General features: G+C 34.7%; 1 protein-coding gene across 2 annotated transcripts in view; it reads left to right on the top strand.

Moving 5' to 3' along the window:
- cntn1 (contactin 1) overlaps positions 1 to 22,835 on the top strand; it is a 74,686-nt gene extending 51,851 nt beyond the window's left edge. For both annotated transcript variants that reach the window (XM_002932811.5, XM_031898958.1), the window contains 17 exons: positions 1,054 to 1,153; positions 2,400 to 2,581; positions 3,287 to 3,411; positions 3,904 to 4,021; positions 4,218 to 4,368; positions 5,351 to 5,478; positions 6,876 to 7,051; positions 7,786 to 7,906; positions 9,221 to 9,379; positions 9,807 to 9,956; positions 10,972 to 11,042; positions 12,246 to 12,480; positions 13,565 to 13,668; positions 15,537 to 15,723; positions 16,432 to 16,544; positions 17,370 to 17,526; positions 20,004 to 22,835. In XM_002932811.5, the coding sequence (XP_002932857.1) occupies positions 1,054 to 1,153; positions 2,400 to 2,581; positions 3,287 to 3,411; positions 3,904 to 4,021; positions 4,218 to 4,368; positions 5,351 to 5,478; positions 6,876 to 7,051; positions 7,786 to 7,906; positions 9,221 to 9,379; positions 9,807 to 9,956; positions 10,972 to 11,042; positions 12,246 to 12,480; positions 13,565 to 13,668; positions 15,537 to 15,723; positions 16,432 to 16,544; positions 17,370 to 17,526; positions 20,004 to 20,083 (2,357 nt within the window). In that variant the 3' untranslated portion in view covers positions 20,084 to 22,835. The remainder of the gene's footprint in view (positions 1 to 1,053; positions 1,154 to 2,399; positions 2,582 to 3,286; positions 3,412 to 3,903; positions 4,022 to 4,217; positions 4,369 to 5,350; positions 5,479 to 6,875; positions 7,052 to 7,785; positions 7,907 to 9,220; positions 9,380 to 9,806; positions 9,957 to 10,971; positions 11,043 to 12,245; positions 12,481 to 13,564; positions 13,669 to 15,536; positions 15,724 to 16,431; positions 16,545 to 17,369; positions 17,527 to 20,003) is intronic.
- Positions 22,836 to 23,049: the final 214 nt, after the last annotated feature.

Below are 23,049 nucleotides of genomic sequence, written 5' to 3'. Positions count from 1 at the left end.
GAAATTGTGCCTCAGAAGCTGAAGGTCAAGATCCTCCTGTCTATTAGAGCAGTAGAATATTGGCAGTTCAAATATCTGCTGGTACAGTAAGAGTAATAGTCCTTATGTTACCACACAAACAGTAAAAAAAAATACAACAGCAGAATTTTATGACAGGGTAGCAGGAACTGCATTTAAACTATACCTAAATAGAGGTATCCAAACAACACACGGTATCAAGTGCTGTTACATACTTTACTGTAACTGCACATTTCATTACCTTCCACACCAAGGTAATGACATAAAAAATTTATATTTTTCTCTTACAGGCTATAGTCATATACATATATAAAAGATCTGACTAAAATATATAATTGACAGAAATTGCACTGTACAATGATTTAACATAGCACAAATATTGGAATAGCTAATAATTACATGCTAAAAAATGTTTTTTTTAGCAGTACAGTCACATATGTGAAAATGTTTTTATTCTAATATAATAATTCTTTAGTAAATTAAAAATCTAATAATAATTCCTTAGTACAGGTATGGGATCCCTTATCCGGAAACCCATTATCCAGAAAGCTCCGAATTACGGAAAGCCCGTCTCCCATAGACTCCATTTTAATCAAATAATAGAGAATTTTAAAACTGATTTCCTTTTTCTCTGTAGTAATAAAACAGTACCTTGTAATTTATCCCAACTAAGATATAAATAATCCTTATTGGATACAAAACAATCCTATTGGGTTTAATTAATGTTTTATTGATTTTTTAGTAGACTTAAGGTATGGTGATCCAAATTACAGAAATACCCCTTTTCTGGAATACCCTTGGTCCCGAGCATTTTGGATAATGGGTCCTATACCTGTATATTCAATTTTGTCATCCAGTGAAAACTAAAATGTTTGCATATATACTCCTGCCATAATACCTAAATGTAATTTTAGACTCCTATTTCCTTAATTTTTTTCTCAGTGCACATTAAAAACTCATGATTGTTTCATAAACAGAACAAAATTGCAGTGTTTCATCCTTAATATTTACTAATGGGATATTTTGTTTTATTAGAGAAACCTAAACGTTATACACCTGTTATTAATGTCAAATTTAAAGACACTCGTGCCTTGAAAGATCAAAACGTCACACTGGAGTGTTTTGCTTTGGGAAAGTAAGTAATACTCAGTAATAATGATTATTGTCTATGGGGGGGCATTGTTTTCATAAAAAAAAAAAAATTTTTTTGCCATTTATTATGCGTCAAAACTGCAACAAATCTAAAAACTATTGAGATTATGTAGATGCCCTTTTTTACAACTGGAAGATCTTTCTTTGCTTCATGGTTTTAAGGGTTTCAGGGGTTTTCTCACACTTATTTGTGTTTTTAAAAGACTTTTAATAAATCACCTGGCATTCATGGTTTTAGAGAAAATGAAAAAAAAAATTACAAATGGCCCTTCCCATCTTTAAAAATGGACTATGCAAGCATAGTCCATACATTAGGCAGTAACCAAGATTATAGCCAAATACAAAGATTCAACCCATCCTTATTTTCTAATAGCAAGGAATTAAATCCAAGAAAACTGCCCTATGATAGGCTGCAGATAAGACCAGCAGAGGTTTCGCCCTTTATGATCTCAGTTGAGTTGCTCAGTGAAGACTGGGGGCTGGCTATCAAGTGACATTTTAAGACATTACGGCAGATGTGCACAGGTCTCTTTGTGACTGGTTGCTCAATAAACTACTATTTAATGTTTTGATAGGGCTGCTGGTAAAGGCATAGCAGCCCTCAGTGTCTGGGACTCTGGGGCATCATAGAGTATCAATAGCCTTTCATAGGTATATAATAGTGAGTTGTATTGCTGACACTTCTATAGCTTGTGCTGCAAGGTGAAGGGGTGGGAGAATGGCATTATCTATCTTATACTGATTCCTGGAAGTAGAAAGTATGGCATTGACAGATAAACTTCAGTAGGAATGTACTGAATCCTTAAAATAAATTAAAATGGTTGTTAGTGAGATATTGATGTTATTATTTTTCAGCTTGCAACCTCTATTGTATTTAACCTCTATTGTATTTGTTATTTTAAGACTTGTATTCATAGGAAAATCTGTGATGATTTTGTTTTATCAAGTATCTTGTTTTTTTTAGTTTGTTATTTAAATTGCTTAATAGTAGCTGTGTAGTGTCAGTTGTGTATTCAGAATAAGAACAATACCTTAAATGTTGTAATACTTGAGTTGCTGGCCTTAAGATCATTAATATGAAGATCAGTTATGGAAATATGTTAATTTTAAGCAACTTGCTTGTATTTGTTGTAACTGATTATTTAGTAGTTTTTTTTCTCAAGGTCACACTGTCTTATGTTTCCCTCAGTCTCACAAATATGTATTTATATTGTCACCTTTACTTCTAGTCCTATTCCTGTAATCACATGGAGAAAAACAAATGAGGCAATGCCAGCTTCAGCTGAGATAAGCATGTCTGGGGCTGTCTTAAAGATTTTCAATATCCAGCCCGAAGATGAAGGAACGTATGAGTGTGAAGCTAAAAACATTAAAGGGATGGACACACACAAAGCATATGTATATGTAGAAGGTATGCCATGTGTAAAAACGAATTGGGTTCAGCTTTACATAACCATAGCATTCCTCTATGTCTTGGAATTGATAGTAATACTGGCATTTTATTTCAGCCTCATGATGGCTTAATACATTGCATGCATTTTGAACTTTACAAAATGATATATTTCTGCAAAGTTGCCCAATAAATAGTGGTTGATGTAGTTTGTACTTTTTCCCCTAGACATTGCTGGTAAAATTGCTGTTTAAAAATTCATATGCTGAATGTTGTAGGTTCCCAAGTTTTGAAGACAGATAGCTCTCCTTCTACAGGGAAATTATTAAATTAATTTATTAATAATGTTAAGAGGCTTGTTTCCAGGAAGGAGTAAAATTACTCTTTTTTTTTCAAACTAAGAGTCACTGATCCGCCTATAAGCCAAGATAAATGAGTATGTAATTAAACTTTTATACTGCATAGAATTCAATTACCCACACTCATTTGGGATCTATTTATATTAATAATATACTTTAGATTTATATGAGTAATGAAATCAGAAAAATCAGTAAAATCAGATATAAAATGGATGTTAACAGTGTAGAGCTTAATTTCATCCTTGGTTCAAGTTACCAAAAAGTTCATTGAATTTACAGACAAAAGACTTTATTTCCAGTTTTTAAATGTTGTATGTTCTTAATAGATTGGAATAATGTTCAAAATATATATTGCCTCGGTTTCTAGGTGTGCCAGAATGGGTAGAACACATCAATGATACAGAAAGAGATATAGGCAGTGATTTGCACTGGGCCTGTGTTGCTAAAGGCAAGCCACAGCCTAGCATCAGATGGCTGAAAAACGGAGCATCGGTAAGCACAATATGAAATCTCCATATACTTTTCCTGGGCAAAAAATATTTTATTTAGAGCCCATATATATTTTATATTGGAAAGTTGCTTAGAATTATATTTTTTTAATTAGACAAAATTATATTGTAATGTAATATGAAATATTATTTTAATATTTAATATAAGTACTGATTATTTTTGTTTAAAGCCTTACATTCCAAACCTACTTAATTATCCAATCAAAATGAAAATAATTACACAAGAAAGTTCCTACCTGCAAGATTCTGCCTTTATTATTGGCCAACAAAGTTTTTTGTGACCATAACACAAAGCTCTGTATATGCTGAAGAAAGAGTAGGGTGTTCCTGACAATAAACTAATAATAAACCAATTATGGGTTAGAATAGAGTGCTAAAAACCTACCAGGTTGTACCTAATGATCTGGTTAGTTTAGTAAACTTTGAATAATGCCAGTGAGATGATATTTATGTTAATTCTGCTTCTTTATTTCAGTATGGAAAGGGTGACCTAATAAAGAGAGGGCTTACTTTGGAAGACGCTGGAATGTATCAGTGCATAGCAGAAAATATGCATGGAATTATTTATGCAAATGCTGAGTTAAAGATTCTCGGTTAGTAGATTTCTTATTTTTGGAATACGTTGTTGGTATTTATGCAAAGAAAAAAAAACTTAGAAAACAAAATGTTTTGTATCTCTTAATGTCTAATTCTGCAGAGACATTTATACTGGGTAGCAAAACGTAACTTTTGTACACGTATTCAAAAAAACATTTTCCATGACACAATTTTGATTTGTCTCCTGTTTAGCTTTAGCACCAACATTTGAATTTACTCCTATGAGAAAGAAAGTTTTAGCTGCCAAAGGAGGACGTGTAATCATTGAGTGCAAGCCAAAAGCTGCTCCAAAAGCCAAATTTTCATGGAGTAAGGGGACGGAACTGCTCATAAACAGCAGTCGGTAAGTACTAAGCGTTGTACATTTCCAGTGTCATTTTAAGTGATTCTGACCGATGGGAGCACTCAATGTCCACATTTAAAAATATAACAGAATTGTGGGACTGGTTTATTTTATATATGTATTTATTTTTAAAGCTCACAAAGATCTGACACTTCTCACCTACCAATTTGTGTTGAGCAAAGATAACATCCTATGCAAAAGAGAAAGTTTAACTGACAAATTTTATAGGAGAAAAAGCATTTTACAGAAGTATCAGATCCGTTGTGAGCACAAACCCGAAATTAATATATGATGGTCCTTTTTTAGTTTGTGCTTCTGCTATTATTGTGTTAAATAAAACTCCATATTCAAAACAATACTGTAAATCATTCTTAACAAACTGGTCTTTAAACAGATGTAAGTTGACAGACTGAATTGCTCTGTGTTGACTAGTGCTTTATTGCCACCTAGTGTTTTAAGACAAGCACAGCATATTTACAAACAGGATCCACCATTCCCTTAGGCAAACATTTTTATATTCTGTTTATATTCCGAAATTTACAAAAGGGGGGTTGTGGGAGCACTCCAAGGCTAAGAAAAAATATACAAGTACGATGGAAGTGCAACTGATTTGGCAAAATTAACTCCTGACCTGGGCATTGGCTTAATACTCCACTTTCATTAGCTTTTATAAAAGTCCACCATTAAAGGAACCGGTGTGGGGGTGCTAGAGCCACATGGAAGTTTGGCCATTTAAACTGCTTTCTAAACTGAGCTGATGCGAGTCCATTCCATATACATTCTGGTCTGTCGTGGGATTGCAGACCTGTAATTACCCCCACAAACATATTAAATGGCTAACTCACATTAGATTTCATGTATAAAATGTTTGCTACACAATCATAACTAGACATGGAGATATTTATGCATTTTTAAAGAAATCAGCTTTTAAAAAAATATATGTTATTCTCTGAACTTTTACTGTGTTTTATCCTTTGATTAGCGTATCAATCTGGGATGATGGTAGCCTAGAAATTCTGAACATAACAAAGCTTGATGAAGGCAGCTATACTTGTTTTGCAGAAAATGACAGAGGAAAAGCAAATAGCACTGGAGTACTCTCTGTTACAGGTAATTAAAGAGATATTGTTTCCATCATATTCTGGAGGAGCTCTAAATAAACTCACAATAGAGAGTAATACAAGTTCAGTCTCACTGCAATATATAATCATTATGTATTAAATTGGCACACCAAAATCAATCACAATGCAACAAGCTGGGTGCTCACTGTAAGGGGACTGCCTGTAAGTCCCCAAGTACAAACAATCAAGCAATAGATTGAGGAACAGGGCACAACAGAATATAGAAAAATGGAAAAAAATTTATTGCTCTCTCAGATACAAAAACCCAACATGTTTCAAACCCACAGAGAGGGGCCCTCATCAGGGTGGCATGCATTAAGAAAATAGGTGCAGTATGTATTCTGATTGACTTGACATGCATAGAATGAGTCTGTTGTGGTGAGTGATTTAACAGTCAATTGGGAAGATGTAATAAGGTCCTAAATGGAAAAAATGCACAATTTTACTTTGTACTAACAATTTTTTCCTTTGCACCTATTTGATAAAGATCTACAAACCCTTAGCTATTCATATGCCATCAGAAAAAAATCTGCATGCTTTATAGTATGCACCAATCTTTTGCTATTTTTTAAATGTTTTGAGCTGAGCTTTAATGCATATTTGTACAAAACTTATGGGAGAACATGAAAAGTGATTATTTGATGATTTTCATAAAAAAAATTAGAAGCATGGTTGCTGTTGACTTCTACATGACCTTTCCAGCATTAATATGGCACAGGTTTGTGCTAGAGGGGTTTTTCCACACTTAATAAATGCAGAAATTTGTGATTCTAAAGTAATTATTTGTCTGTCTAAAGAACCCTCCACTGTAGCTTTTATGAAGACAAAAATAAATGCTAAAAAAAACTATAACCTCATAGAACAATAAAAGCACTTTCCAAAAGATACGCCCATTGGCAGACTCATTATTAGTCAGCTAACAATCTTCTTACTGCCTGGTGCCCTCCTATAAACAAACTTTAGGGCTATGGGCCCATAATGCCTTGGAGATCTTAAGCATACCCCAACATATTCCATTGTTTACTGATGACTGCATTGTTCTCAAAAATACATGTCTCCTATCTTTGTAAATAAGGCCTCAAGAGTTTCCTTACAAACAGCAACTTTCCATTTATTGACATGTTCATTACTGTACATCATAATACCCAAAATGCAGAGAGCTGCTGCCCCATGTATGCCAGGTGAAAATGTGGGGCATAGCATGCTTTAAATCTTGATAATATTTTAAAGTATAGAGAGATTTGTACTCTAGCAACATTTGAGAAAATGTGGTAGAGCAATAATGTATAGATTTCATGCAATCTTGTATTTAAAACCCTTTCTTTGTATTGGAGCAGTGAGGCACAGTTCTGCTTAATTAAATAATTTCCTCATTCATTTTTCCAGCTGCCACAAAGATAACCCTTGCACCTTCGAATGCTGATGTGACTGTTGGTGAAAATGCAACCATGCAGTGTCACGCATCTCATGACCCCACATTGGACCTTACATTTATCTGGACTTTAAATGGTTTCCCAATTGAATTTGACAAGGAGGATGGACATTATGAACGGGCTATAAGGGTATAAAGGAGATTAATATTTAAAATACAATAAAATGAAATGTAATTTTTGTGAAACGTCATTTTTTTGCGGAAAGACGTAATGATTACAGAACAGTATTATGCTGTTTAAAGAACAATTACTTTACTGAAGAAAATTACCTAACAATTCCATTTTACACAGAAGGTTTTTGTTATTTCAATCTATTAGTACATTTTTTTGCAAACGCAATTAAGTAAACCTGGCCACGCTAAGACCAAATTCAGACATTTTTAGGACTGAATTACACAATTAAAGCCCACGTTCACAATAATTCACACCACAGTTTATCACTAAAGAAAATCCTGGGATGACCAGTGATTAAATGTTTATTCTTTACTAATATAGCTCAATATGTTCTTTGACATTTTACATAAGATATATATCAGTCTCTGTCCCAAGGGAGCTTAAATTCTAAGGCTCATCTTCCTTTGGAACTTATTTAGCAAAACTTAAGCTGGGCAGTTCAGCCTAGCAGTTCAATCTGTTTCAGGACTTACTAAAACAAAGTAGATGTATCAATATAGCAGAATGTTTTCAACTAATCTCCCTGTGGGATATTACCCTCAAGGTTTTTGGAGGATGGGAGGATACATGAGTAGTCAGAGTAAACCCATACAGTTTTACTTGAGTATGAGTTTCACATATCAGCTGCTTTTGGACCATTTTAGAACTGGTTTTAGTATTTTGATAACATTTCTTGCTTCTTTCAACAGAATGATGTTGGTAGTGAACTTGTTATAAAAAATGCACAACTTAAACATGCTGGGAGATATACTTGCACAGCACAAACAATTGTTGACAACTCCTCAGCTTCAGCTGATCTTGTAGTCAGAGGTAAGAATGCTAAAATAATTGTCTCTGGTATTAAAATGGTATACTGATGTTTGGAAAAATTCTCATTGGGTATATATATATTTAGTGGGGCATTTTAAGGCACCTGTTTTAAAAAATTGAACCATATCAATGTAAATTAGCTTCTTTGTAGGCAGCTGAATAGATTTCTTACATTTTGAATATTTGATGTCATTTTGTGTATGCTATCTGGCCACAATTTAAATATTAAAGCAGCTATTTAAATGTTTATTGATATTAACAAAAAGAAAAATATATCAAACTAAATGGGGAGGTCGGATGTGCAACAATAATTGCGTTTCCAATACATATGTATTTGAAAGTTTGGTTTGTATTTTTTGTTTATAACAAATAACTTTTAATGACAATATACACATACTAGCTGCTGTATATCACTTCACAATAGAATTGTAAATGTTCAACTCGTTTCTCTTTTGTTACATGGCCAAATTTAGATTTCCAGAAAAAATTACAGACAAATTACATAGAGCATGTTGTTTCTCTAACATATGGAAGTCAGTTTGTTATGTTCACAAGACATAACCTACTGTGCGCAAGCAGTGTGGGTCCCGCTGGAATTCTACAGACAGCTCTGGCAACCTATTCATTATTTATGTACCTTACTGGAAATTGTAATGTTGGACAAGGCTTTTTATATCTTCTCCTTCTGCAACCAGTATTTCATGAAATATTGCTAAAGAAATTACTATAAAAAATAACCTCCATCCTATATATTTGTAAAAACTATGAAATGACATTCAGTGAATTATTCCATGATTATCATATTTTTGTAGCCTGCAGGAGCCATTAATTTCACTTGGCTGGTGAAGTGAATGTGGCAGGAGTAGATTTTGAGTTTATAAATTAAAATGAACTGGGACAACAATAGACATTTTTCCATTTCAATGTTTAATGCTTTATCAGCTGCATAAATCAGAAATGATGGTTTCATTCTGTTACCAGCTACTGGAAACTACCTGTCAGTCAAAAATGGTGAGACATAACACTGCAGTTAATCACTTTTCAAAAAATGTTTGTACTGCAGTAGCATTTGAATAAAGCCAAAATGACACAATCTCTTGGTTGTGCTAATTTAAGAAACTTTAAAAAAATAATATATTTATAATTTTTTCTAGACTTTCCAGGTTTGTCAATTCTAAAGAATATATTTTTGTTACATAACCATTTATATCATCCCGCGTATTCAAATTATAGTCTTGGACATGATGTACTAGATCCGTTTCTCACACATACAATATATAGGATATTTGTTAATACTGTGTATACATTTTTTAGGTCCCCCTGGTCCACCAGGTGGTGTCAGAGTAGAAGAAATAAGAGATACTTCTGTTAAATTAACATGGAGTAGTGGAACAGACAATCACCAGCCAATTTCCAAGTATAATATTCAGGCGAAAAACATTCTGTCTGAAGACTGGAAAGATGTAAAGACAGGTACGTCAAAAAGTTATGTTACAATTTTTATTAGAGTTTATTTGCTTTTCTTTTGATACTTAAAAAAATAGGTGGTTAATAGGTTATTGAGTGAACCTGAGTGTGAAGCTTTCTCTACAAACTTTAGGGCTTATTTTCAAATCCCCTGAGCGCAAGTGCGAGAAGTATGGGTCGGGTAGGGGGCAGGAGGATGGATAGGACACCTAAATGCCTCCCCCTCCCACCCTTCATTAATACAGGGCTAACTCCTCTTTGCACCTGTCTTTTCATGGGGAAGACAAAAAGATTTCATAAGCCTGGATACTGTGTAAAATAGGCGAATGATTATGAATCCTTGTGTACTTTACAACATCTTGGCATATTTTTGAACTTTTAACAGTTTAATGTTGTCATAAATTATGATGATACATGTTGTTAAATTTTCTAGAAAATCCAAACATTGAAGGAAATATGGAAATGGCAAGAGCTATAGATTTGATTCCTTGGATGGACTATGAATTTCGGGTTACAGCAACAAACACATTAGGAGTTGGAGAACCTAGTTTGCCATCACCAAAAATAAGAACAGAGGGAGCTGGTATGTACATATGTCTTACTTTTGTACTCTATGCCAGTTGGATGTAGCTGGTGTGGTATGTTTCAGTAGAACTTATTCAGTGTTTGCATTATGACTGATGCACTTGCTAAAAAGTATCAAGGCGTGTTTTAGGATTTGATATGGATCATATTTGGAAATTACTTAAGTACACTACTTGTGCAGCAACATGCTTAAATGATAAACCAAAAAAAGCCCAAAAACTATGTTTTTGCAATGCAATAACCTGAGTGATAAAACATAGATGCTGATCTATAATGTGCTAATTGTATGTAACTATTTTTCTGTGTGTATGTTTATATAGAATGAAATGTATTTTCAAAAACAAATGCACTACCAGTAACCTTTTTCAGAGTGATATAATGGCCATTTCATTTGACACAGAGTTTCCATGTCCTTTGTTGTTTTGCTGAATGGATGTTTCAGTGAGTTATACAGGTATGGGATCCATTATCCAGAAACCTGTTATCCAGTCCAGAAAGTTCCGAAATAGGGAAAGGCCATCTCCCATTATAAACAAATAACTCTTTATTTTAAAAAAGATTTCCTTTTCCTCTCTAATAATAAAAAATATGTGCTTGATCTCAACGAAGATATGATTTATTTTTATTGGAGGCAAAAAAAAAAAATTGGGTTTATTTAATGTTTAGTTTACTTTTTAGTAGATTTAAGGTATGGAGATCCAAACTACGAAAAGATCCTTTATCTGGAAAACCAAAGGTCCTGTGCATTTTGGATAACATTTCCCATACCTGTAGTCAGATTGGCAGTTGAATTATTTTTATCAAAATCCAAGCAAATGGTGGAATGGCTACAACCATGTAACCGTGTAGACATGTCAGTTTGTCTATTTAGTGGTAGCAAAAACTACCACTAAATAGACATACAAAATGTTTTCTTTCTTTTTCATTTATCCTTTGTGTTATTTCATGTTTGCACTGTATAGTATGGATTGTGTTACAGTGTTATTTGCTCATAACTTGATTTCTTCTTCCAGCACCTATTGTAGCTCCTGCTGAAGTTGGGGGTGGTGGTGGAAGCAATCGTGAGTTAACAGTAACTTGGCAGGCAAGTATAAATTGAAATTGCCCAGACCAAGTTTGAATGTTCTGCAGAGCATCCACTCCACTGCCAGAGAAAACATAGGGATTACCTGGGGAAAAATAATGTATTTAGTTTCATACAGATTACTTCATTTATTTTGTATAGCAGCAAACATAAACAGGAATAAATGTAAACCCTGCATTATCAGTGATCACAGTGGTTAACCCACTCTCTAGCCAATAATGTAGAATTTAATCCCTAAATCATTTCTGCTCTGTGAGAGGCCCATTGCAGTGCCCAGCTGCTCAGTTCCCTCCTGGTTACACATTTGCCATTATTACTGTAATTCTGTAAGGCACATTAATATGCTAATGTTATCACATTTTGGATCACATTTTATTTTGGCTCCAGGCACGCTGCCACACTTAATTTAATATTCCTATTAAAATCAGTGATTTGCTATATGTGCCCTATAAGACAAGAAAGAATGAATTAATTTTAATTGCATGTTTTCACTTCCATCCCTAGTGTTAACTTACACTGTCTTAACCAAAATTCACCAGTCTTTTACTTGTATTTTTTCTTGGCCTTGGTCACAAACTGGAGGCACACAGGCTGATCAGTCAGTCAGTTAGGCCACATCTGTTTGTATGGTTCTCAACAAACTAAATACCCAACATAGTCATCTTGCAATCATATATGCACATGTTGAAAGATTCCTTAAGCTACTTATCTTATTGGCACAAGGATACCATCATTAGCCAGTTGGTTAACTGGGTTGCTGACCTGATCTTATTATTTGGGCAAATGTTAAGTTATCATATCAGGACCTGTGTTGGCTAGATTAGCAACATTGCATTTCAAATGGGCACACTGTCCAACATGTGATGAAATAAAATCGGATCTAGCGTTTGTGTGACTGTAATAGTTTGTAAGCATCAATGAGGTTAGTAATGAAATAAATTACTTTTAGTGCTAGTGGTATACGCAGTGCTGTGCCACTTCCACAGGCCAGTGCCTTGTAAAAGCCCTCTGATCTGTCATCCTCTGGCACAATCCAGGTGCTGGGTGAATTTTCAAATACAGTATATACTGAAACGTAAATCTGGATGCAATGTAACCTACAAGTACGTTCAAAAATTTATTTTTTAAAATAATTATGTGCTTGATACCTGCTAAGACTTGCATTGCACCTATTTAATTAACAAAGTATTCTTCTCTTAACAGCCTTTATCACGTGAATATCATTATGGGGATGGCTTTGGCTATGTTGTCGCCTTCAAGCTTTTCAATTACAGGGAATGGAGAAAAGTTATTGTTACAAACCCTGAAAGTGGTCACTATGTGCACAAAGATGACACCATAACGCCAGCAACACAGTTTCAAGTAAAAGTAAAGGCCTTTAATAAAGTTGGTGAAGGTCCATACAGCAGCACTGTTGTTATATACTCAGCCGAGGATGGTAGGTGTAACAGATTTTTCAGTCTCCTTAAACTTGCACTTACTCCTTGGTTTTTATACACTTTATAATATTTATTTTATATTATCCAACTGGCAGAAATGTTTGGTAAGAGAGATCCATGCCTGAACACTCATATTAATGGCTAGGATTTTAGTCACTAGTGACCACACTAGTGCCATCCCCAGCGACATGGTAGGGTACATGTGGTAGAGGAAGGGTGGGTTGAAATCATATTCCCCCTACCAAAATGCACATTATAGTACAGTATTCCTGTTTATTAAACCTCTATAAGCCTACTCATTGTCATAACCAAAAGTAAAAAAAATATTAAAGATTAAAAATGTTTGTGATAATTATTACCCCCATATGTAATAAAAAGAATAAAAAGCACATTTTAGATACAGTAATAAAAGGCACAAAATAAGGTACAGTAACCTAAAGTATCTAACAAGATTGTTTGCTTTTATACAGGTAACCAGTCAGTGCTACATGCTGATTGGCTACTATAGGTGATTAGACCTGTTGCAAACATTTTCCCTTTTATTAAATGAACCCATTTATTAATCTGAAATGCATTCACAGTTGTTCGTTTTTAAACCATCAGCTTAAAAAAAAAAAAAAACTAAGCTTGCCATTTTTTGCATAAAATCTTGCCCAAACAAAGGTTTGCTGGAGGAAATCTTTCAGCTGGAATGGATATTCTATTTATTTACTTTTATGGGTAGGTGTGCCTTAAATATAAAGACTCAATCTGTGTGCGCTCATTCTCAGGTCTCCTCTTACCTGGTGCCTCCTAGGATACAGCAGACTGCACTGGCTATAACAATTGTACCAGAGATTGAAATTCAGGGTACTCACAGATTTAATAATGCTTGTATTTAGTATATGCTTCAGCTTGTGCAGATTATGTGTGTTAGGGCAATATGATATACTTAATATCTACTTATGCAAACTGTCACAGTGCTCTATGCTTTAGCTTAGTAGCATGCTGCAATTTTTATATGATCCCTTGTTGCAGTAGCTTATATTAATTGATCTCTCATAACCAAAGTTTTGATTATATTATTTTGTTCTTCTTTCACAGTACCTATAGAAGCCCCAACAGCAATAGTATACAATATACTGTCATCTTCTGAAGTATCTGTTGCCTGGCACCCAGTTTATGAGAAATCTATTGAAGGTTACCAGGTGGGTGCTGCTATCAGATATATAAGCATGTAGTTCACTTTTTACGGATGATAGGGTTGCAGGTTTAGGGCTTAACTGCAAAGATTTTTGCAACTGACATCACCCCATAACCAAAAATCATTATATTGCATGAAATGCAATCAGAATGTCTTAAAGGCAAACTTAATTGCAAGGGGTGCTGCTGCCATAAGGCAAGTTAAGAATGTTGCCTTAGGCAGCGCCCTGCAGGTTTCCAGGGGTGGGAAAAACAACTTTAAGAGCTGAAACTCTGGTTTTAAAATCAGAATTTCAAATCTTCTAGTGCAGCGACCGCAATTGTGCTCTCTACACTAGCCCCTTCTTGACTCCCTCCGACGGGTAGTGGGGAGGGGGGAGGAAGCATCAGGAAGGTTTCTTGTAAATACATTTTTCTATTTCTTCATATAACATTTGGTGTCTACAAAATGTTATGTTGTTAGCCAGCAGTAACTCAATGGTAGAAATGTGTTTAGTGTAACTAAATCTAGTTTGGCAAGAGACCTCTTCACTCCGCAGCTCCTTCTTCTGCAGTCAGGATGTTGCACCTTGATTTTCTATCCCTGTTAATAACAATTTAATTCCTTATCTTGTTTCATAAATCTGTCTACAGATGTGCAACTTGATCATTAGCATTGTTGATGATTAGTTTATGTGGCCTTGACAGAAGAATGGTTTCAAAAAATAATTACGTTACGATAAGGCAATCTATAAAGTTCTTTAAGCAAAAATTGGATTTGGATTATAGAGGAAAAATCGCAAACTTTTGCAGCAGCCCTAACTCTCATAGCAACCAATCAGCATTAAGCATTTATTTATAATCAACATACAGTATTACTGAATGTTATGGGACCTGCAGCAGCTTTTATTATTTTACTAACTTAGTCTTTTAATTGCATTAAATGATTAGTAAAAGCTCTTCTAAGGCAACGGCAACTAAGGAAATTGGTTAAATTTCCATATACTTTAGGTCTTATTGTGCTTGCTTAAAAGGTGCACCAAACCCATAATAATGAAGATCAATCATAGTTCCCTTTATCTTAGTAATCCCCAACCAGTGGTTGGTGAGCAACAGGTTGCTCACCAACCCTTGGATTTTTCTTCCAGTGGCCTCAAAGTAGGTGCTCATTTTTTGGCTTGGAGGCAAGTGTAGATTTCCTAAAACCCAGTGTAAAGCCAAACAGAGCCTTCTCTAGGCTGCCAGTCCACATAGGGGCTACCAAATAGCCAACTATAGCTCTTATTGGCACCCCCCAGGAACCTTTTAATGCTTGTGTTGCTCCCCGACACTTTTTCCATTTGAATGTGGCTCACGGGTATAAAAGGTTGGGGACCCCTGCTTTATATTATTATCTAATCAAGGTAGATCCTTTACTTTGGCCAGCAGCTCTGCTTGCTGGTTCTTGGTCGCATTCCTGCAGTGAGGTGTTGATAAAGCAATACACATATTCTATGCACAGCTCTAAATAAAATGCTTTTCTAGAGCAGAGCAAATAGCAAACATTTTTGTATTTCTTATTTGTTTTCTGCAACCTGTCTTGCTTGCTAATTATGATACCTCCTAAACTCTACCCTGGCCTAATATTTAGCTGAAGTCATTGACCCAAAATCAAAACATAAGAAATATTCTTACAACAATATCCACATAACCTTTAAGAATTCATTGATAAACACTTCTAATGTAGATTTTCGTAAAAATAACTGTTTTTTAGGTAACTAAATATTTTTAATGTTAAAATCACACACATATATATATACAGTAGTTATATGCATATATGCAGAAATGTCAGTGATATGGTATCCTGCTTAACTGGTAGCTGGACAACTAAATAAAATCTAATTGACTTCCATAGGTTCGCTACTGGCGAACTCAAGACAAAGAAGCAGCAGCACATCGAGTACAGGTGAAAGCTTCAGATATTACAACCAGGCTTGAAGGATTGTTGCCAGATACCCATTACAACTTAGAAGTTCGGGCCTTTAATAGCGCAGGGGATGGGCCGCCAAGCAGAGTGATAACTTTCTTGACAAAGAAAGCTCGTAAGTATTAACCATTGTTAAAGCAAACAACTGTACCCAACTGAGCCACTGACAGCCATGTTCTGTTTATTTGAATAGGAAATTTGCTTTCTAAGGCAGATGCTGCTGCAGGTAGGAGGGCATTATTCAGCAACATTGATTTGTGAAGTACAAAGCAATATCTGCAATAAGCAGTGTGTTTCCAGTTCACATAAACAGAAACTGACTGCCGGTGATTATAGGCATTTTGGTTGCTACGGTTCTGCTTTGGAAAACTGCAGTGATCTTGAATGACTGTGTGCCATTGCCTTTACAGCTTAAATGAAAACTATAAACTCAGAATAAATATCAACAGATAGTTCATGTCATATTAAATGGCCTATTAAAAATCTTCCAAAACTGGAATATATATATCAATTTATATTGCCCTTTAACATCTTTTCCCTTGAGCCACCATTTTATGATGACCAGTGTGCTCCCTGAGGAAATACTGCAACAGGTAGTTGTGTGGGAGTAAAAGACAGAACTTTGCCCTTTTATTGGCTGGTGTGACCTAAGTGTATGATGTGTCCTTGGTTTGTTTCTGTGCACTGTGAATCGTATGATGCCAATTTAGGATTACTCAATGGTACATTGTATAGTTTTCCTTTGATTACTAGATTGGCACTTTACTATCCAGATTGGCCCTGCTGTTAATAAATTATATTCTTTTGTCTTCATTTCCTCAAGCTCCAAGTCAAAAACCACGGATTACTAGTGCTGTGAGATATGGTTCACAGTATATTATCACCTGGGAACATGTAGTACCTCTATCCAATGAGTCTGCTGTGAATGGTTACAAGGTAAGAACTGATAAAGATTCGGCAATACCAAAACACACTATTTTTAAAAACAAAAAGGGATTTCACTTAAATACTTTGGGCAGTTATAACTTTCATAAAATTCAGCCTCTATAATTAACCTAGTATGTTCATACTGGTGGAACTTTGCTCAGTTATGGAAAATTGTGAGCAAGTGGCAGAAAATGTTTTCTTCAATTATTCCAATATTTAGTATTTCTAAAATAACATGTTTTTAGAATAGTTGTTCATTTTTATCTCTCTGATGCTATCAGCTGGCTCAGAATAAATTACTTACCCATTAACTCTTTTATGCTAATGTAATTACATTTTTAAAATCTTGAACTAGCCAAATGGGGGCTGATACTGAACGCTGATTAGCCATACCTGACCAGTTTGAAAAACGACCTTCCCGGCTGATAATCCCTGTAATCAGGGTTTATTCAAATATCAAGGATGTAAATTTCTGTTAACAGAAGAAAACATAAGGACATGAATGCTGACCATTTCTGATCTTGCTGCGGAGATCCCCCATATTATGCAATCTTATTGTTGGCCCAGGGGCTAAATGATTGGATCTGACTGATTCAGCCCAGTGTAGTTGGTCATATGTTAATTTGTATCCATTTAGTTAGCTGCTACTACTGTGCAGTAACTTGGCTAAAACCATATGTCTTCCAAAGCTGCACCACGGATGTTTTCTAATACCTGTTGAGAACTATGCCATAAAATTAGGGACAGTGAGGTATAGAAACACCCTATTCTCTGATGTATATACTGCATATACATACTGTACATATCAATATAACAGTACCTGTGTCTGCTCAGGTTCTTTACAGACAGGATGGGCAGCGAGATGGAAAGCTCTATTCAACTGGTAAACATTCAGTAGAATTACCTGTCCCAGAAGAAGGAGAGTATGTTGTTGAGGTTCGAGCTCACAGTGAAGGAGGTGATGGAGCAGTTGCTTACATTAAAATTTCTGGTGAGTTGCATGTTTAGCAGTCTGCAGTCTGCAGTGTACAAAGGGTTGTGCATGTTTGCATGCTGTGGTAAAAAAAATAAATTTTACCTGTACTTTGTTTTCCCTATAAGAATTACTTAAAAAAAAAAAGATAGTGACATCCCAATGTTCAGATGTGGGACACAAGGCTGCTGCAGTCAGTATAACTCCTATATACTGAGTGAATTTTATTACTGATCTAATTTTAAAAGTCAGTTAATGTTTTATTTGTAGTCCTGACTCCTCCTTCTTTAAATAATGATCGAGTTGAGGTCAAAAGTTATTTTCTCATTCAAAGTTACCTGATTGTTCCTTTCTAAATATATTACTAAATAAAAGTATTCCTTATTATGTGCATAAAAAACAGCTTCCCTGCATGTTTGGAAACCTGAAGATTAATTTTCTTAAATAGAAAATGTGTTAATGTCAAAACTACATTTTTATATCAAATAACTTACATTTAAATGCTGACAAATTGCCCCCTAAGACATACAGTACAGGTATAGGATGTGTTATCCGGAAACCCATTATCCAGCCTGGTAAAGCCAGAGATCTTTCAGCAAAACAAAGATCCCATTTGTATCAGAAAAAACAAAAGTGTGTGAAATTATCATCATTATTTTCCTTCATTTATATAGCACAAAAAATGTCATGTGGCATTTTTAGAGATTTAGTTGATTCCTGCCTCAGTGGAGCTTACAATCTATGGACCCTATCAAAGTCACACAACACACACACTAGAGGCACTTAGTTTGCCTATATGTTTTGGAATGTGGGAAGACATTAGAATACAGATATAGGATCTGTTATCTGGAAGCCTTTTATCCAGAAATCACTGAATTATAGGAAGGTAATTTCCATATACTCAATTTTAATCATATAATTCTGATTTTTGAATATTATTTCCCTTTTCTCTGTAGTAATAAAACAGTACCTTGTACTTGATTCCAGCTAAGATATAATTAATCCTTATTGGAAGCAAAACACCTATTTGGTTTAAATAATGTTGCAATTATTTTTTTAGTAGACTTAGGGGCAGATTTATCAAATCACGAGTTTGAATCCCGAATGGGAAAAATTCGAATTGGAAACGAATTTCTGAAGATTGCAAATATCACGAAAATGCTTCCGAAAAAATTGTATTAGTCACGATAATATTGTATTGGCGATCCGAAAGTCACAAAATTTTCATACCGAACGATTGTAAACAGCGGGAAAACCTTTCTGTTTTTTTGCGTAAGCATACGAAAAAGTTGCACAAGCGTACGAAAAAGTTGCGCGGGAGTCGAAAAATTCGGAGCAAATACACTCTGAGCGTTCGTACATTTGTAAATGTGCCCCTTAAGGTATGGTAATCCAAATTATGGAAGGACCCCTTATCTGGAAAAGCCCAGGTCCCAAGCATTCTGTATAACAGTTTCCATATCTGTACTTGGATAAGCAAACATAAACACAGGGCAAATGTACAAACATTAACAATACAGCAGTGTGATTACAAAATACATGAATTTTTGCAGCTAAAGGTTGTTGGTAGTGATGAGCGAATCTGTCCCATTTCACTTCGCCATAAAATTTGCGAAACCGGAAGAAAATTCACAAACGGCGAAAAAATTGCAAAACGCATTTGTTGCGTGCTTTTTGTCGCCCACATTTTTTTTGATGCGCCCAATTTGACGTGCAACAAAATTTTCTGACGCATGCCGAATTTTGTCACAGAAGTTTTGTGAAACAATTCGCCAATGGCAAAATGCGGAGATTTGCTGCAAATCCATGACTGCTGAAAAAGTTCGCTCATCACTAGTTGTTGGTTGTTGACTCTGAATTCCATAGTTATATAACAACATGAGGTTGCGTTAAATAAACAAAACAACCATCTAATTCAACTTTCCTGCTTACATTCTAGTTGATCCAAAGGAAGGGGCCCATTTACTAATGTTCATATTCTTCTCTGCAACTTAAGTTTTTTGTGCTAAAAACACAATTTATTCGTTCAAAAAAAGCAAATTTTTCAATGTTTATTATGCGTCAAACCACAAAAAACACATTTAAAATACGCCATCTAAAAGCTGTTGAGGTAGTGTAGAAGTCAATGGAAGCTGTCCGTTTTTTTATTGGGAGCTATTCATGCTGTTTAAGTGATTTAAAATGTATGATTTTAGGTTTTTGTGTTTTTAAACGCTTTTCTGCTTTCATGTTTTTTGTGGTTTTTAATAAATGAATAGACATTTGTGCTTTTTTAAAAAGTTACACAAACTTCGAATTTTGATAAATTGGCCTCAACAAGGCTCATTCAACAACATACAGATTTTAGTTGTTTTAGAGTTTTTTGAAAAAACAAAATAGCTCATGAAAAACCTCAATTTTTTGTGCTTACAAACAAAAGTTTCTTAAAGCTCTTGCTAAAACTGCTTTATATATAGGAAGCTGGTTACATCATTTTTTTTTTCTTTAAATTATAGGTGATGCGACAGGAATTCTCCCCTCTTTCCTCGGAATCCTTCTGCCAATCCTAAGCCTGCTGATGTATTGGGAATTTTGAATGTAGCTACGTTTACAATGTCCTGAGTGCAGTGTACTCTCTTCACAGCTGAAGGCAATGATTTTTTTTTCTCTTCTTTTTTGTTGGAGATTACTCCGGTACCATCTTAAGCCAAAAAGAAAAAGATATTACCCTACTGTTTTATTATGAACTGAAAAAAAAGGCATTCAGGAACTCCACACATGAAGGGATTATTTTCAAGGAAGAAAAGTTTTTAACTTGTTCCACTATGCCTTATGAAACACGTACGCCAATATTTGACAGTTGCATGATCAAACGGGCAAGTTACAGTGTTAAATTGCAATACCTTAGACTGTACAGTGAAAGCAAAGTCACCATCCATAGGTGATTTCAAGAAATAAAAAATGTGATATATAATAGAGATACAAATGTTGTATATGGTAAGTGTAAGAAAAACGCCATCTGTCTATACTGTTTTGTGTGCTACATACTTTTAAGTGGCCCATGTCTATTGTTTGCAAGGTTCAGGCTTCTAGACAAATAGTCAGAACAAAAACAGTCATTATATGACAAAAAACTAATGTTTTCTCTATAATAAATGAATGTACTTTCTTTATATATGATAGGGTGGGGGGAGGGCAGAGGGTGACTGTTTGACCAGGTTTCCATATGGATCCATTGAGTGCATGAGATGAATGTAGATTTCCTTGGCATTACTAGGACTTATGACATAAGCATTTTTTCTTTTACAGTATATAGGACAACACTCACTGTAAAACAAATAAATGGGCCTCAGAGACATGTTAGAAACATTCCAAAATGTGCAAATTGAGCTCTGGAGTGAATCAACATTGAGTTGAATACAATTTGGTTTTACTAATAATATCTCTGCTGTGGGGTTAGCTTTATTCTACAGTAATGCAATGGTAATCCTACCATGGGAAATAATGTATACCTTTTGTCTGGTGGCTTATAGGCGAGAAGGAGAACATTGTCGTCTTCAAAAAAATAAAATGTTCTTATAGCACAGTTGTCTACCCTCAGCATAAAAGCAGAGAATTTAGGCATTTGCAATCCTTCAAGGGTATAATGTTTATAATAGGACAGGCTGGTAAGACCAGCTCTGGATATTGCCCAGGTTAGGTATTTGTATTTTCAGCACCAAGAATTTTTATTAATCTTTGCTGTAAAATGGAAAGGCTTTGGTGCACCAGTAAGCGAGTTATTACTATTTGTTTGTTGCTGCATTGTCTTGTCCTTTGTGTAACGGTTTCTAACCAAGCATCCTGGCATTTAATTAGGTTATTTTTATTTGACTGCTTTGTGTAGCAATAAGCCAGTTGTTCTGTATGTGACTATATCAGCTCAGAAATGCAATGGATCCTACTTTTTAGTTACATCAAAATGATCTTTCCTATTAGATTGCTTTTTGTTCCAAGAAATTCGGGAGGAGGTTTATAATTCTGTATTATGAAAACTGGTATTTTTGATCTCTACTTTGTTGCTGTTTACACTACGTGATCACAAATGGTTGATACAGTGTGGCATGGTGTGGTAACTTTTACTGTGACTTTGTTCAGAGTTTATTGTGTATAGTTGAAGATGTGAAGACTGTTGTCTGTGTGGTACAGTAATAAAAGTTGGTGCAGTATATTTTCAGAGATGGTAAATAACAAAGGCATCATCAACAAAAGGCATCTGGGAAAAGGCGTGTTAACAGCCCCTTAATGAATGTATTTGCTCTGGCTTTGTCTGTATCTTTTATGTTTAGCCATAAAAATGATTTCCAAGGTGCGCTTCAAATTTTAAAGTTCTGTGTGAGTGGTATTGGGAAAAAAACACTTTTTTCAAGATGGTTCCAGTAATGGTGCAATGTTTTCTTTTCTTTTTATTCTTAGCACAAACTTGTTATATGATTAAATATAGCTATTTACTTTTTATATATAAATTACCCTACAGATTTTATTAATAGAAGAAAAGAAAATCTCAATTTACTGTGTACTTGTCATACTGTATAGAGACTGCATTCTGAAAACAAAAAGAATACTAAAATAGAAGAACCACTGAAATGATATAGAAATGTTCAATACCTTGGAGGAAAAGCATATGCACTGATACACAGTTGTGTTTGTGTGTAAATGCATAATCCTTACACACAACATGTTTTTTTTATTTTCAAATGCATGATGTCCTTTTACCTTTCTAACATACACATTGAACAATGTGCTTGGATCTGAGATGTAGAAAAAGAAAAGTTGTTTAATGCAGATTTGGTTTTAAAGCAAATTCACAATGCTCCTCGAAGTAGTATTCAATGCACTTACCATGTGTCGCTACTGGCGCTTTACCTGTGCTCAAAACTGCCATCACCCAATCACAGGACAAGTGACAATGACCATTTGGGATTGAAAATGGGAACTTGTTTATCAGAATAGAGCAATACCCAATCTGGTTCCATTTAACCCATTTCTTAACTACTTACACATGTTTAATTTGCTTATATTTAGATGTGTTTGGGTTTCTTTAATAATGCGATTGTACAAGATAATTTGTTAGTTGAATTTTGCACTTTTTTTTTACTTTATTGGTTTATATGTTATACTTTTTTTTACAGTGGAATAGGTAGAAGTGAGATATTTTTTTTATGAAGGAACCCAAGTTAAAATGTAATAAATATCAGTATTACTCACAATGTAACTGTTGGCCTATACATTTACCAAAATGTTATGTTTTGTTAAAAAAAAATAAAGTAAAAGAAAACTTCCACCAAATAAAGGTATTTGACAAACAATGTTCATGTTTAATGCTGTTTTTCTATTTCTTGTAAAATGTAAAGTGGCTCTGTGTTAAAATCTAAGGCTTATTTAAAAGAATATATTTGCACAGAATATTATTTGAATAAATCTGACAGGCCTGCTGGGCAGAGCTAGGTGGTACACTGAGTGAGGCAGGACTGTCCAAGCTGCTGGATTCGATATAAATGATTGGGCAATCAGTGTTGTAAC

This window comes from Xenopus tropicalis, chromosome 3 (genome assembly GCF_000004195.4).
Source record: "Xenopus tropicalis strain Nigerian chromosome 3, UCB_Xtro_10.0, whole genome shotgun sequence".
NCBI lineage: Eukaryota > Metazoa > Chordata > Amphibia > Anura > Pipidae > Xenopus > Xenopus tropicalis.
This window is presented reverse-complemented; position numbering and strand designations above follow the sequence as displayed.